The 16,247-nt window shown below is 33.5% G+C and overlaps 2 protein-coding genes across 3 annotated transcripts; one reads left to right on the top strand and one right to left on the bottom strand.

Moving 5' to 3' along the window:
- The first annotated feature begins 4,130 nt into the window (after window positions 1-4,130).
- On the top strand, window positions 4,131-9,909 carry LOC105166204 (inactive protein kinase SELMODRAFT_444075). Of its 2 annotated transcripts, XM_011085467.3 has the most exons (8): window positions 4,131-4,483; window positions 4,616-4,749; window positions 6,271-6,365; window positions 7,198-8,225; window positions 8,334-8,494; window positions 8,758-8,834; window positions 9,014-9,338; window positions 9,494-9,909. In XM_011085467.3, exons 1-8 carry the CDS (start codon window positions 4,294-4,296, stop codon window positions 9,641-9,643), a joined length of 2,160 nt encoding a protein of 719 aa, XP_011083769.1. In that variant the 5' UTR covers window positions 4,131-4,293; the 3' UTR covers window positions 9,644-9,909. The 2 variants fall into 2 exon arrangements, with proteins under 2 accessions (XP_011083769.1, XP_088738979.1); XM_088882853.1 differs by lacking the exon at window positions 6,271-6,365 and having other exon boundaries at window positions 4,344-4,483.
- A 2,544-nt stretch (window positions 9,910-12,453) lies between these two features.
- LOC105166203 (protein JINGUBANG) lies at window positions 12,454-14,285 on the bottom strand. Its single transcript, XM_011085465.3, has one exon. The coding sequence runs from the start codon at window positions 14,074-14,076 to the stop codon at window positions 12,721-12,723; it is 1,356 nt and encodes a 451-aa protein (XP_011083767.1). The 5' UTR covers window positions 14,077-14,285; the 3' UTR covers window positions 12,454-12,720.
- Between the last annotated feature and the right edge of the window lie 1,962 nt (window positions 14,286-16,247).

Genomic DNA, 16,247 nt, shown 5'->3' with positions numbered 1-16,247 from the left:
ATCAATTATATGACAAGCATAAACAACGGTGGAAAGGTGTGGAAGGTTAGTCTGATTCGGAAAAACCAATCAATGAAAGTAACATGATCAATCTTACTGTCGTGAAGAAAAACATCAATCTTAAATATTTCTAGTGACATCATCGAAATCATCAGCCTGGGCAGGAGCATGTTGCATTCTATGACAATGAGGTCCAGTGTACCAATGTCTTGCTCAGTATGCGCCTATGAGTAGTGTCCGCTACGCCTATAAGGATGATGAAGGATATTAATGTACATAGGTGTTAGAATAACCTGCAAGAGAACTATTAATTCAATGAAAGGGGCATGTAATTCGCACATGATCTATTAAGTAACTATCATTGATTTAATAAAATCACCGTACTTTATTAAATATTTAATAAAATTTGTGGCTAAAACTAAAATTGCAAGTGTTTGTGACTTGTGGGATTAAACTTTGTGAGTGCTAAAACAATGATATCAAAATCACCGAGAGAGTAAATTGTCGGACATAAGTTGTAATTACATAGGTACACTAGAAGATTATGATTTTTCGCTACAATTAATTACTATGATGAAAGAAAAAAATAGTGATAAATACAAATTAATCATAGCTCGACAATTAAAAAAATAATATTTATAAGATCTAAAAATAAGATGTCTAGAATCTTATAAGCTCGTCAAAGAAAAAATAAATTCAACCAATATTCTTCAAGAAGATCTTTTTAAGCTATTTAATTTTAATATCTAATAAATAAAAAATAATTTCACGTGTTAGTATATATTTCATTTTCCCCCAGGTTAAAGGATTAATTTATATAATTTTAAATTCTAATAGTTTGATAATTTTTTTGATTATATTATAATATAAAAAGTTTATTATATATGTCTACCACTCAAATATCTCATAAGCTTTAGGTATTCTATTTATTAAAACACTTCAAAAGTTTATTTGTAAAATAAAATTTAATATTTTTAAACTTACAAAATATTTTTGAAGGAATAATTATACGTAGACCTTCTGTGGTTTAAAAAGTTACATTTAGTATCCTTGACGTTTTATATTATATTTTAATTTTGAATTAATAATTAATAAATACAAAATGCAAAAATTCATTTTTAAGGAGTTATTTGTTTATTCAACATTATCAAGTAAATTTAGATGTGAATGACAAATAATAAATTAAATAATTTCTTCATCAATTAAACGGTTAATATCAATGTTTTTTGAAAATATAATTTATACTAATGATTCAATGATACAAGTACTAACAAAATTATGAGTTTAATATTTTTGGCAATTAATAAATAATATATTTATTTTTAAAAATATAATTTTACACATATATATTTTCTCATTTTATAAAATATAAAACAATTATAAGATATTTCAATTAAATTTAATCAAACACCAGTGAGTAAATATTAGGGGTAACCAAACCCGCACCCCTAAAATTTGGTATAATTATACGTAAACTCTTCATGATTTAAAAAATTACATCTAATACTTTTGAGGTTTGCATCTCTCTAATAGATAAGTCCCTCGTTAGCAAAAATTTATTGAGTTTTTCAATATCAAATAAAAAAAATATTTGACGAAAATTAATTTTTACGCTAAATTCACTTATTATTGATTTATTGCAAGTCAAATAAAAATTTCACACCAAACTATCCTGATAATGGTGAAAATATACCTTATCACATGCATTAATACGTGAAAATGTATAAGGATAATTTAGTCGTAAAAATATTTATTTGACCTACGATAAATCAATAATAAGTCAATCAGACATTTTTGCCAATAAAAAAATTTATTTATAAAATAAAAGTAAGCCTCATAAATATTAGATATAATTTTTCAAATTATAAATATTTGTGTATAATTGCACCAAACATCGATTTAAAAAAAAAAAAAATTGAATTAGTTAACGGGCATTCCAACTACCGATAGTGAAGGGCCAAAGTCTGAACCAATAGGGAACGACGTCATTCATTTCATAGTATTGATTATCCAATCAACATCCCATTTTCCTGTGACCTGTCATGAAAACAACTGAAGCTACAGTCATGTCATGTCAATAAATCCTAGCCCTTCATCAGCTACCATGCATCGTTTTGTCCGTTGATTGAGTCCCATGCATCTCTTTCATTCATGCATTGCCATTGATACTTTCCTTGCTCTTCAGCCATCTTTTGGTTTTAAGTTTTTGCCCTTACTTGGGGCTGCAGGGAAGAAAGATACGATGCCGTTTGCAGACAAAATTGACATGGACGTGGCAACTTTACGCTCACTTTGTTAACGGTAATTCCATTATCTATTTTACTCAAATTTGATCCAACAAAAATTCTTACTCAAATCAAATTTAATTAAATAAAATTAATTATAAATAAATATATATACTAATATACTGCAAGCGTACTATACTAACTATATAATTAATTTAGGTAATTTTCCCTATTTTACTCTCTTATTTATTTTATTTTTTAAATATGAAATTGCGTTGACGTTCTCTTAAAATTTAGTGTAATTACACAAATACTCCATATAATTAAAAGATACACCCTTTAAAATTATATTGACACTCTTTTAGAGATAAAAATTCACAAATACCCTTGAAATAAGTTGTATTTCACACTCCATCGGAGCGTATAATATTTGTACTTTACAAAGCGCATGGCATATTTATACAATTTGTCGTAACTCTAAGGAATGCGAGTATAATTTATCTTTTTAAATATAATCCTTAAATAAATTAATTTACTATCTTATTAAAATCACCACTTTCACACAAAACTACATAACAATTCTCATCTATATATATTTATACTATTATAAAAAAAAATTATTGTATTTTAATGAATTTACTAAAATACCCCTCAAAATTTCTTAACTTTTGTTACTTTTATATTCTTGAAGCCACTAACCCATGATTGATAACCAACTTGTCAATAAATTTTTTTTTTTTTGAATATTTTACATACATATCGAGTATCCGTATACCGCTAGTTATTATAAAAAAGAAGGTCATTCAGACTTAATTACAAAACCCACTATTTTTTTGTGAAAATAAAAAATACCCTTCAACTGATACGATAACTTACTTATTTAACTTTTAAAATTTTACATTAACTAATAAATTAATTTTCTTTTCTTTCTTTCTTTCTTTTTTATTGTAATGTAATGATTTATATAATTACTCTTATTCATAATATATTTTAAAACGTAAAATTTATTTATTTTATGCAAGCATCACAACAACTAATACTATTATAAAAAAAAGGAAATAGAATTTTTAGACTCAAAGTGATTGTTTTGATACCACTACACCAATTTAATAATACCAAAAATTTATAAAATATATTTAACTTCCCAATTCATGCTGAATTAACTATTCAATCACGCTCCTATAGAAAATTAATTCAATGCAGTTACCTGCACTCACAAATTAAATTTAGCCTCGTTTTTTAGAATTTTTTTGTTAATAAATAGAAATAACATATTAGTATTTGTATTGCATGTATTCATCGATCTATACTATATAAAAAATATATCTTTTTACTCACGAACGGCGGTTGTGACACTAGTACACTAATTTTTTGTTATGTCAATAGTACCATTAAGTTAGTTTTTTATTCTTTTTTCTTTCTTCGTTTTCATTTGAAATATAATATATTTATTTATATATTTTATTCTTATTTATAATACTAATTATCATTGCACGTGGTGTCCGCAAGCATATAAAAAGAAAAATCATGGTGTAAGATGATGAGAAAAAAATTGTAAAGAAGAATAAATTATTAATTACAAATTATAATAAATATGGAGAAATAAGGTGACAGAGAAATGTGGAGTAGTGAGTAGTTAAGAGAAAAATAAAATAATTATGAAGTTATTAAAAAATATTGAAAATTATTAATTTGACCAAATACTTTTTAAAAGGAAGAAAGAAAATAAGAGTAAATTTGGATATTCAAAAATTAGTACGACAAAAAATTTTCTTTTATAATAATATAGATAGATATTTGAAAGCGTAAAAAATTATTCATTATTTGTATGTAGGGACGACTGCTATAGATATAAAATGACAGTTTTGACGCCACTGCAACCTTTACTCCCAAACCAAAAATAGAAGAAAAAAAGAAAATTGGAGCGCCAATTTTACACATATAAAGTTGATTTCAAAGCGCATCGCCCACTACACATAACTCAAAACTGTGCTAAACGGTCCAAACCGCTCGCCCTCCCCCCACCACTCCCACGTGTTCACACCGTACCGACAACCTGAGGTCACTGATGTTCCCGCCAAAGTCACCAGTTACCGGCCAGCTGGCGGGACGCGGCGGCGAGACGGCGGCGAGAGTGATCGTGGCTGTCAAAGCAGAGAAGGTGATCTCAAAGTGCGGGTTGGCCTGGGCACTCAATCACGCTGCAAGGCCTGGCGACTGTGTTATGCTCCTCGCTGTCTTCTCTGAAGAGAAAACCGGTAATTCCATAAAGTCTGGAATAATATTGCGTCGCTCGAGTTTTCTTTTTTCTTGGTGCTCCGCATATTTAGTAGCTAGTAATGAAAGGTTGTGTATCACTACACTAATTGTTTGGAGAGTATGTGTGAAAGGGAGGAGATTTTGGGGATTTCCGAGGTTGAAAGGAGATGGCCGGAGCGGTGACGCTACCAAGTTACCGGATCGGATTTGTCAGATCTCGGAGTCTTGTTCTCAGATGGTTCTTCAAGTTCAGGATCAAATTCAGGTATGAATTAGAGCTTCTTCTACCTTTATCTTTTCCATGCCAGTTTTCCTTGTTAATTTGCAGTTACTTTCCCCTTGGGGAGGGAATTCTTCTCTTTGAACGCTGTGCTATGCTGAATTGATATAAGTTAAAGGTCATACATATAAACAGCGTAGTCTAGAAAGAAATATGTAGTGAAGTTAAAGAAAATGGCTAACTATCCGAAACTCCCTGAAAGTTAGTGTAATTATTGACTACACCCTTACTTATCATGAACTATAAAAATCTTCCTTCAAAGTTTATTTTGTTTATCTACCACTTCTAAACTTGGAGGTTGTATGTTATTTTAAAGATATAGGATTGTGATTGTTTTGTATCTAATTAAAAAATGAGGTAATTTTAAGGTTTTCTCAATCACGAAAATTTAATGGGAAGTTTTTTTTGCAATTTTAAAAAGATGAGAGGTATAGTTAGAAATGACACTAATCTGTTCAAAGAGTTGTTATAATTAAATAAAAACAAAATGATGAGAATATCTTTACAAGTCATGTAGTTCGATCATTGAATCTTCTTTAATTCAATCTGTTGGAGACTTGATTACATTGTCTGGATTTGGAAGATTCTAAGTTGTGAAGCTGTTAGTTTTACTTGCATATAATTATATGATAAAGTAAGAGGGTTGCATGTGCTTCGCAAAAAGCTGATTATTGATACTGCATTATTGAGTGCCCAGGAATATGCTTAGTCTCTTTTTGCAAGGTAATCAGCTTTTAATGATTGACTAGTTATTATATTCAAGTTCTAGAAATACTTTATTGAACATTGATAATAGAACCTTAATGGAATAATTGAGGAAGTAGAGCTAGATGCAAATAAGGCATGGGACTTATATTCCAAGGTGGATTCATGACACCCCTCCTCTCAAGAGTAAGTTAAAAGATATCCCATTTGAAGTTTAAACTATGGATGACATGTCTATGACTGGCTGGTTGAAGACTAACAAGAATTTGTTGACTGCTGTAGTAAAAAGAGCAAGTTTCAATTTTTGTACAGGGAAAACTTTACACATCAGTTTTTCATTGTCTAAGCAGCAACCGCTCTGTAAATATCTTTGAGTGTTTGTCAAGCCCCTGCCTAACAGAAGCGTTGGCTATTGCTGCTTTTAGTAAATAATAATATTATTATCAATAATGATGATGATAATGATAATAATAACAAGAATAATAATAGTAATGAGTAATTATTTTTATTGTTGTTGTTTCTGTAATGATTTTTTTATTATTATATATAAAAGCTATGATCGCATTTACTTTCATTTGTTTTTTGTGGTAACCTAAGTTCCTTTGTTTATTGATTGATGGAAGAAGGCAGCCCTTATGTAGTACTTAGTTCTGTACAATTGCAGCTAATTGTGATTTATCCCTCCTTGATAGCTTTTAGTCTTGGCTGATGCCAAACAAGATGGTGAAGACATTCTTTGTGACTGAATTTAGTGAAACCAGAGCATGGAAAATAAGTGTATCTGTTAGTTATTGATTGTAGGTTACAGTGCGGATTAAGGTTGTTTCAGCTATCTCTGCTGGTGCTGTCGCAGCTGAAGCAAAGAGCAGTGCAGCCAGCTGGGTCATATTGGACAAGTAAATAAACGTAAATATGTTTATACTTTTTCCCTAAATTTTGTCTGCGCAAATATCTTTTCAGATATACATCCACATAGATTGGTATACCTTGTTGCTAAAGCCAAATTAGGAACAAATGACCAAACTTTGAAACTCTCCTATTCAAAGTCCTGCTCCCAGCTGCTAGCCACTGTTATAGAGCCTAAATGTTGCATGGGACAATATTACAGATATATGAAGTAAAATAAGTGAAAGCGCACACACACACACAAAAAAAAAAGAAAAGAAAAGAATAGTACAACTCATTTTGCTTCTAGTTCATCAAAAAACCATTATGCATTTAGTTATTTTATTTAAAGTCTTGAATATTATTCTGATCTGCCCTAATTGGTATAAAATTTCAGTCTAGTTCTGCTTCTCACCCTGTCTCTGAAACTTATAAGTATCAACAATTTCCATCGTACCTAATTGCAGTTCCATAACTTTTGCGCTTATCAAATTTTTTCCCATGCTTCTTAAGACTGTCATATTTCAAACATGTACTGCACTAGAATTTTAAATATGTTTATACTAGTTCATCAAATTTAGAGCTAAAACTGTCATATTTCAAACATGTACTGCACTAGAATTTTAAATATGTGACTAAGTTATTCCAAATTAAATAAATTGAAACATCTTGTTAGCAATATTGTCACTCAGAAATTTTGTCTAACTTTGATAATCAAACAAAGTGCTTGTATACACTACTATTCCTAATCAACCCTTATCTTCTCCTCAATGGGGCATTGAGCCCATCAATGTTATTGAGATGTCAAAGCACTATTTTATTTGTATTATTCTCATAAAACAGGAAACTGAAGCGAGATCTGAGGTGTTGCATGGATGAACTGCACTGTAATATTGTAGTCATGAAGGGTTCCCATCCAAAAGTCCTTCGACTCAATCTAGCTAGCTCAGATGATATACAAACCCCTTTCTATTCTGCTGCATCTTCACCTGTTAAAGATAATAGAAAGCTGTACAGCTACAAAATGAAGCATACCACCCCTGTTAGCAGTCCTGAGGATGCAAACACTTCATACACAAGATCCACCGGGGAAAAGTCATTATCAAGTCCTGACGCGGGACTTCCTACTTTTGTTGTGTATGAACAAAATCCCCTTTATGAAGGAATGAATAGAGGTAAACGTCCACCTGGTAGACAAAATACTATTGACCATGTAAAGGAAAGAGCAATAAATTTTTCAGCAGCTCCAGAATCACCAAGCAGTCGGAATCAAAGAGTCTTCTGGATTCCTCAGAATCACTCTGTTGATGAGAAAGGCACAGCAAGTGGAAACTGCAATATCATCCCTAAAACAACATTTACCTCTACCAGAACCAAATCTGATAATTTTATACAATATAAGGAAGAGATAATATTAAGTGGACTTAATTTTAATCAAAATGGTAGTGGAGATTCCGCATTCAACTCTAGCATTCGGGAGGCTGTCTCTTTAAGTAAAATTTCCTCAACTCCTCCTCCACTGTGTTCGCTGTGTCAATCCAAGGCTCCAGCATTTGGGAAACCTCCAAAGCAATTTCAGTACAAAGAGCTAGAGGAAGCTACAGATGGTTTCTCAGACACAAATTTTGTTGCAGAAGGTGGATATGGTTTGGTTCACAGAGGAGTTCTGAGGAATGGGTTGGTCATCGCGGTGAAGCAGCTCAAGCTAGTTGGGCCACAAAGAGATGCTGATTTCTGCAGGGAAGTTCGCGTACTGAGTTGTGCTCAGCACAGAAATGTGGTGTTGCTGATTGGTTTTTGCATTGAAGGGAAGAAGAGACTGCTGGTCTATGAATATATATGCAATAGCTCGTTGGACTTTCATTTACATGGTATCTTATGCTTGCTTCTATATTTGTATCTGTCTGGCATGCCTTGTGCAATGTTCAACCACTGATTTTGCCACCTCAAAGCAATATCATGTGCACCTTCATTTGCAGGAAATGAAATGTCTGCTTTGGATTGGCAAACACGTCTGAGGGTAGCTATTGGGACTGCAAGAGGATTGCGGTACCTTCATGAAGATTGCAGAGTTGGATGTATAATTCACCGAAATTTGCGGCCAAACAACATACTCTTAACCCATGATTTTGAACCTCTGGTATATTCTACAATGTTCTAGAAGCAAGTACTTTTGTAGTAGAGTTCATATGCATTAATACTTATACCCTATGTAGTAACTAAATAGAGTGCTGAGCCAGTCAACAAAATACATTGAAAGTTATCAGTCATCTAGAAAGTCAAAATAGGTTATTGGAACTTCAAAGGCATTTTCCAGATAATATTGACTACCAAGAAACATTTCACTTTTTACTCTTTTCTGTAAATTTATTTTAGTCCAAGTACATTGTTAGTTTGTTTCAGGTTGCTGATTTTGGTTTGGCAAGATTGCACAGTGAGTGGAAGTTCTGTGACAGGAAGCAAGTAGTTGGAACGTCAGTGTATGTTGCATACTTCACAGAATTTTAATTGGCTGTCTGCATGACTAGTTATTTGTGTGCTATTGTCCATTTCATGAGTTTGACAATCGCAACTATCTCAATTTACCCGGCAAGAAAATCTGTAGTCCCCATATTGTTCACTTTATGTTCATCTTATTTGTATTTCTTTATGTCCATAGGTATCTTGCACCGGAATATTTCAATGATGGGAAAATCACAGAGAAAGTTGACATATATGCCTTTGGCATGGTATTATTAGAGCTAATCACTGGGAAAAGAGCTCATGATTTGCAATACTGCATGAAACATCAATTTTTGCAGGACGATATCCATTCTTTAGCTACTATTGAGCCAATACATATCTTGGTTTACAAGCATCAACTGCTGGACCCCCGCTTGGCCTCTATCCAACCCCAAGGTTTACCCTCTGAGCTTCATGCAATAGGATTCGCTGCCTCGTTGTGTTTACATCCTGATCCTGACCTGAGACCACCCATGTCAAAGGTTAATACTCCTTGTGGCCTCAGAATTAATTCATGCATAATAACAATTCTTTTTTAGTGGTTATATTCTTTTTATATTCATCTCAAATTGTAGACTTCACTTAGTAAATATGGGTTACAAATGAATTTCAATCTTTATTTTCTCAAAATGACTAGGTTGTTAAAGTGCTAGAAGGAGGAAGTGCAGTGACTCCCCTGGCTTTGGACTTAGATTCTGTTGGTTGCAGAAGTGGGCATATGCGGGGACTCAATTCAAATGCACTACTTGAATCGAAGAAGAGGCATTCTCGCAGGCTTTCATACTGAAGAACTGTCAACTCTTTTTCCTCCTTGCTGAGTTCCGTGTGACAGGTTCCGGTTGTTTATCTTCTTCGCACTATCTTCTCTTTTCAGATTATCCATTATACCAGTTATTAGATTTCTTCTTTTTTTTTTCTCTTTAATCCAGTTATTGATTGTCATAGTAACTATTTCTTATTTTTTTCACATTTTGATCCTCTACATTTCTATGTTGTCAACAATATTTGTTGCTCCCATTTTTCAGTGTGAATAGAAATGTTTTTTATTTTTCCTGCCTTGTCCATTTTAGTTTCAATTCTTTTTCCTAAGTTGGAGAATATTGGAAATGTAGATGAATGGAGTAGGAATAAGCACGAGTGGACATATTAAATTACATCATTTTAATCTCTCTCTGGTTCAATGATTATTTTCTTGAGCGTTTCTTGTTATTCTGCCGCCTCAAAGAGTGAAACAGGAGTGCTAACAAGACTAGGCAGGAATATCAGAAGTCCTGGCTATAGTTTAAAAATGCTGCTTCAGTCTGGTCTTTCGGAAAGTCTTAAAAAGAATGAAATAAGATCTGTAACAAGATTACGAAGGAACATGAGAACTCCTGGCTGTAGTCCAAAAATTGCTGCTTCAGTTTGCTATTGCTGAAAAAAGTTATAAAATTATCCAGGAATTTGCACCAGAGACATGCAGTTTTTAAATGTGTCCTCTGCTGTCCTCTTGCAATTAATTTTTATTGGTTCAGGTTCTGCCTTTTATATGAAATAAAAGTTTATACTGCATCTTAAATGTCAAAGCTACCATGTCGGATCCTGATTGACGCCGACTACCATGTGGTGGTAACTGTTCTCCTCTAAACTGCATCTCAAGGTTAGTAAGCTTGTTTTGATCAAAACTTGTGTTTTGAATAAGTGATGCGTATAATTGTTATTTATAATGCCATCTGCCCATGTAACATATTTAACTGGATAGCTCATATAAAAAGCTCAGGATATTTATCACCAATGACTCGGAATAAATTATCAAAACATGCTGTTCTAGAAATTGTTTGCATGAACAAAAAAAAAGCAAATGATGTTTGGGTTTGTTTTAAATGCTTTAGAAGTCCATGAAAGTGGGGATGTTTTTCCGTAGTTTTGTTCAACAAATTTGTCCCCCGTCTTCAAAGGGAAAATAGAAGCCAGTTCCTGATTCCATGTCTGAAGCTGCATTGCTTTGTGATTATCTGCTCGTTTATAGACAGTTCTACAGGTCAATTGAAAAAGAATCAGTTGATAATTGCATGCTAGAAGTAGACACCTTCTGGGATTTGGCAAGAAAACTTGATGGCATCACAAAAATCCAATAAACTCTTGAATTTTTCGCTATTGCTGCAAAGCAGACACAGGCCTGTCTTATGTCGAGAATACTCAAGCATACTCTGCTCCGGTATTTATGGTTTTCAAGTTACATTTAAGTCTTTATGTAACGATGATGACGTTTTTAATGGATGTATATGTGATTATTCAAAAGACACAAATGATGTGTGTAAACAGACTAGAGGTCTTGGAGTTTAAATATAATTATCCCTAAATAAAATAGATGATACAATATAATTCAGGTTAGGGCAAATTTGAATTAATTATATGGTAAATGTAATACACTTGTCGTGTAATTGGTGCATAGTTATAAAAAAGTGATAGATTACATGCTAAGTATACCATAGTTGTTATGTGATTAGTTTGACTCAACCAATTTTTATTTAAGTGCCTCCATGATGAACTTTCAAAATAATAGCATATCTATGTTCATCTGGGAAAAAAAATTAAAAAATATATATAAATATAAATTATACTTCAAGATTGAACAAACAAAAAAGCCAAAAAAACAAATTTAATACTTAAAAATGTAAAGACAAAAAAAACAACAAAAGCAAACATATATTCTAAAAGTATATAACAGAGAATCACATGTTATAGAAATGTTATACTAAACATATAAGAGACCACATCACAGTAATCAATATTCCTTCATGTCTGACCCACACTCAACAATATAAATAATAAATCACGCAACACGCAGCTGACAACTTAAAAAACAAACATTAGATTTTTCATCAGAAATCAAGAACAAAGTATACAAAAATCAACGCCAGTTTCATAATAAATCAAGCAATTAACATACAGAACAAATACATCCATTTCTGTTACAAGCAGAAAAAAAGATAAAGCCCTAAAAATAAAACCTTTAAACATATAAAATCAACACATACTATAGTTAGGATTTCCCTAATCTATGAGATGGCAGGGCAACAAGGACAGTGTCACATATATATCTTCAAATGTTAACTATCTTCATTTGATTTTTTGGGTTTTTCTTCGAATCAAATCATCCAAACTCAAGTGATTTAGGAGAAATTTGCTTAGGAAAATTTTAGGGTTCATAGGGGAAAATGATCAATCTCCAAAATTGAGGCCAAAATTAACTCAATTTTCATGTGAAGTGTACATGTATAATTTTTACCTCCAACAGTAATTAAACTAACGTTAGACCATTTCTACCATTTAAAAGTGACGCTAGAAGTGGAGGACTAATTCAGAAATTTTCTTTTACAAAATAGAACCAAATTAGAAATTTCATATTTTCCACTTCATTCTCAGCATATTTTCCTTCATTCATGTTAGAAGAAAGTTTTTCTTTCTTTCTTTTTTTTTTTTTTTCTATATCAATGTCAGAAGAAAATTTTACCCAATTAATGAATTTCGTCAAAGTGCTAATTGAAAAGTAGAAAAACGAAAATTGTGATTTATGATTTGATTCAACAGTGTGATTGAAAGGAATAAGAAATGTAGGAACATAAAGAAATTAAGTTGAAATTGGAAATAGTAATACCCCTATAATACATTAAACTCAATTATATAGAAGCGATCATCCATGATTACACCAATATATAACTCACCCACATAATCAACTCATAAAATTTTTACAAAAGTTTGATTGATCCATCAAACACAGAACAGAGATCATGCCATGAAATGGATCAATTCACTCGCCGGGATCATGCAAATTCAGTCAGAGTTATATATGGTCGTCGATCGGAACTCTTTTCATTTTCATCAATACTTTGCTGACGGAATTGAGTCCCAGTTAGTCTCCCCGTAGTTCTGCTGCATCGATCCCGGCGGCTGCATTCCCGGCGCCATTTCCGATACGCTCCATACCTTCACTGATTTATCAAGACTCCCGCTATAAACCACCCACTTCTTGTCGGCGTCTCCGTCCAATGCCGACTCCTTGTCCTTCTCCACCGCCAGACACTTCACCGGTCCTGTGTGCCCCGTCAACACCGAGAGGCAAGTGTGCACCGCTCCCTCCCTCCTCCACACGCATATGGTCTTATCAGCTGAACCACTGAAGGCCAAATTCCCTGCCGCCGCCAGGCAGAGCACGGCCAGCTTGTGTCCTTTCAGCACGCCGCCGTGAGACAGCTCCTTCTCCACCTCCCAGAAATTCACCAGCCCATCTGAGGAGCCGGAGTAGACCACCGAACCCGACTCGTTCACGGCCAATGCCGTCACGGCGGACTCCTGGCTGAGAAGCGTTTGGTGTAAAGTATGCCTGACGGCCTTGCCCTTCTGTTCCCTCTTCCAGACTTTAACGGTGCCGTCGGCGGAGCCGGTGAAGACCATCCCGCCGACGCCTGCAACCACTGAGTTAACCGCATCGTCGTGGGCTTTGACGGATTCTATGCATTTGGAGCTCTCAGGTCTCCAGACCTTGAAAGTTCTGTCCCATGAAGCAGAATAAAGGAGCCCATTTTCTTGACTCATGCTCAGGCAAGAAATGGCGTCGGTGTGCTTGATCCAGACGGCGCTGCGGTTGCGCTTCACCTCCACATAATTGCTGGGCTTGATCGAAGCTTTGAATATGTCGAAGAACCTGGGCATAGTCCCAAATCGTTTGTGGACACTGGGATCCTTGGGGCTGATCTTCCACAGGCGTATCTTTCCATCTTGATGGCCAGTGAAAATCTTGTCGCCGGAAATGATAATGGCCTTGACAAGACCACTGTTGGATTTAAAGGCAGAGAACTCTTGCATGTTCTTCCATACACGGATGTTCTTGCTGTCAGAGCCCGTGTACAGAATGTCATCCTTAGCAGCCAGGGAATAGATGTGGCCTTCTTCACGAACAAGAGAGCCGATGAGGCTGTTCTGTGGCTGGCTGTGAGAGATGGTTTTGTTGGAATTCGACCAGGAGTTGGCGAACGGTGACGGCTGGTTCCAGGGCGACATCATCAAGGGAGAGCTCACCTCCCCGCTGAGACGGGCGGCGTCATAGGCGGAGAAGTTGCTGTTACGAGCGGCGAAATCATTGGCGTCGCTGGAGGCGGCGCTGGAAGACGAAAGGTTGGGATCGGGGTGAACCATATTGCCTGTCTTCGAGGCCGCGCTGTTAGTTTCCTGGAACATTGACACCTCCTTTCTTGCACTCCTCCTTCTTGTAATTGTGCTGCTAATCTAATTTAACGTACTGTTCTATATTAAGGAAAGAAATTGAGAGAAACGCTGAGGAGAAAAAGGCGGCCAGAGAAATGGTGAGAGTGAAGGAGAGAGTTTGTAGGCAATGTAAGAAGATCAGAGGAGAAAATGGTTTTTGCAGTTGGATTTGTTGCTGAAATCGCTGTAATTTTATATGTATTTACGTGTCATTTACTTTCTATTATCAGGTTGGATAACCTGTCCAATTCACTATTTTAAGATATGGGAAATTCTAATTCAAACTTGAAACCATTTAATCTAAATGAATTATATAATAAGTTCAATATATTTTTTTATATCGTTATCGAAATAAATAACATGACAATATAAACGGGCCTGTAGTGATAGATACACACAGATTATATTTTTTTATATTAATGATAAGGACAACACTCGATACATGTACAAAAATATGTAAAAAAATAATCAGTAATGCAATATGTTTTGTTTAAAGTTTTATTATAGGAGTTTATTCAATTGATTGTATAAACTAACTCAAACAATATTTATTAAGAATGAAGGGGAAAAAGATTTTTATATAAAAGCAAATACTTAAATAAAAAAGTTGGTGTGGAAGAGAGGATAGAAAAGGTAAAAATGTATATAAATATAAATAACTATTAAAGTGACACACACCAAAATAAATATGATTTTTCATTATAATTAATTACTATGATAAAAACCGTTCTATATACAAATGAACTATAGTTCTGCAACGGCCGTTGGACGTTGTTTTCACAGATGATTTACGAATTTTTAGTGAAAAAAAATTATAGTTACATGCGCATAGGGAAGTTAAAGGACGAAATTAAAAAAATGTCATATCAAAGATGCAAAACTTACCCTCTTTAATTAAGAAAATAAAAAAAGTTACCCTCTTTAATTGTTAGAGGAGTATTTAATAGGCATATGTAATGTCATTTAATTGACTACGCCCTCAAAATAATGGCATATCCATACTACTTACTAGAATTAAATAAAGTTAATTTAAAATTTTAAGTGTTGATCAGTTTAATTAATATTGTGTCATAATTTTAACTATGACAAAAATATATGCCATGAGTTTATCAATGATTAATATATATATGCAATTATTTTTTAGTCAAGATTAATGTTTGATCTTGATTACAACTAATAATCATCGTGTAATCATAGCTAATTACACAATTTTTACTTATATAATTATGGTTCATAATCATGAAAAAAGTCATATTTCTTATATTATTATTAAATACCATCCTGACGTGAGTTAAAACCTGCCCTCAATAGCCATTAAAATAATGAAACTAGACAAGAATTTGTGCTAACTTAAAAACCCGAGATTGCAACCCTAACCCTTGGAGCCTACTTCATTACACAAGCTATGCATTAATTATTCTACGATACCCTAAGGTCACTTTGATTTATATATTAGAGAATTTTAGTCGATCAATACCATCATAACAAGTCTAACGAATTGTATTGCAGATCAGCCCGTAATCAAAATGCGATAATCAGGAGTGGACCCCACCTCTCCATCTGACTTGGACAATCAACCCTATATCCAGTTCGAATCGCCACGTCACCTACAACCTCGACACAATTCACATACAAAAATACAATAGAATAAATAATAGAAAGGGTTTGACATATATACATACATACTTATATGAGAATCAGTTTTAAGTCGTCATCTGATTTCTCACAAAGGTTTTCTTTTCTTGATTTTTGAATAGGTTTCCTTGTTGCTTCAATTCTTTATATTTGGCAATAATGCTTAAATTTTGCCTCACCACATAAATGACAAAGGAGTACACAACACATCAAGCTATCTTTTGGTGAATTTGATCATAACTTTTTAAATCAAAAGTACGTATTTTAAAGTTTATGGAATATTTTAAACAATTTGGTTATTTTTCTAGAAAAAAGTAGTTGACACTTGATTTATACACTGATAAAAATATAATATTTAGCCATGGTTAATTGTCATGGTTAAAAATAAAATAACTGTAACAAATAGTCATTGACCACGGTTATTGGCCGTGGTATTTGCGAATGTGGCTAAAACATTTGTCATAGCTAAAAGTCATGGCAAATGTTCTTATCATGGCTCTTAGCCATAA

This window comes from Sesamum indicum, linkage group LG7 (assembly GCF_026168435.1).
Source record: "Sesamum indicum cultivar Baizhima isolate 11 linkage group LG7, ASM2616843v1, whole genome shotgun sequence".
NCBI lineage: Eukaryota > Viridiplantae > Streptophyta > Magnoliopsida > Lamiales > Pedaliaceae > Sesamum > Sesamum indicum.
This window is presented reverse-complemented; position numbering and strand designations above follow the sequence as displayed.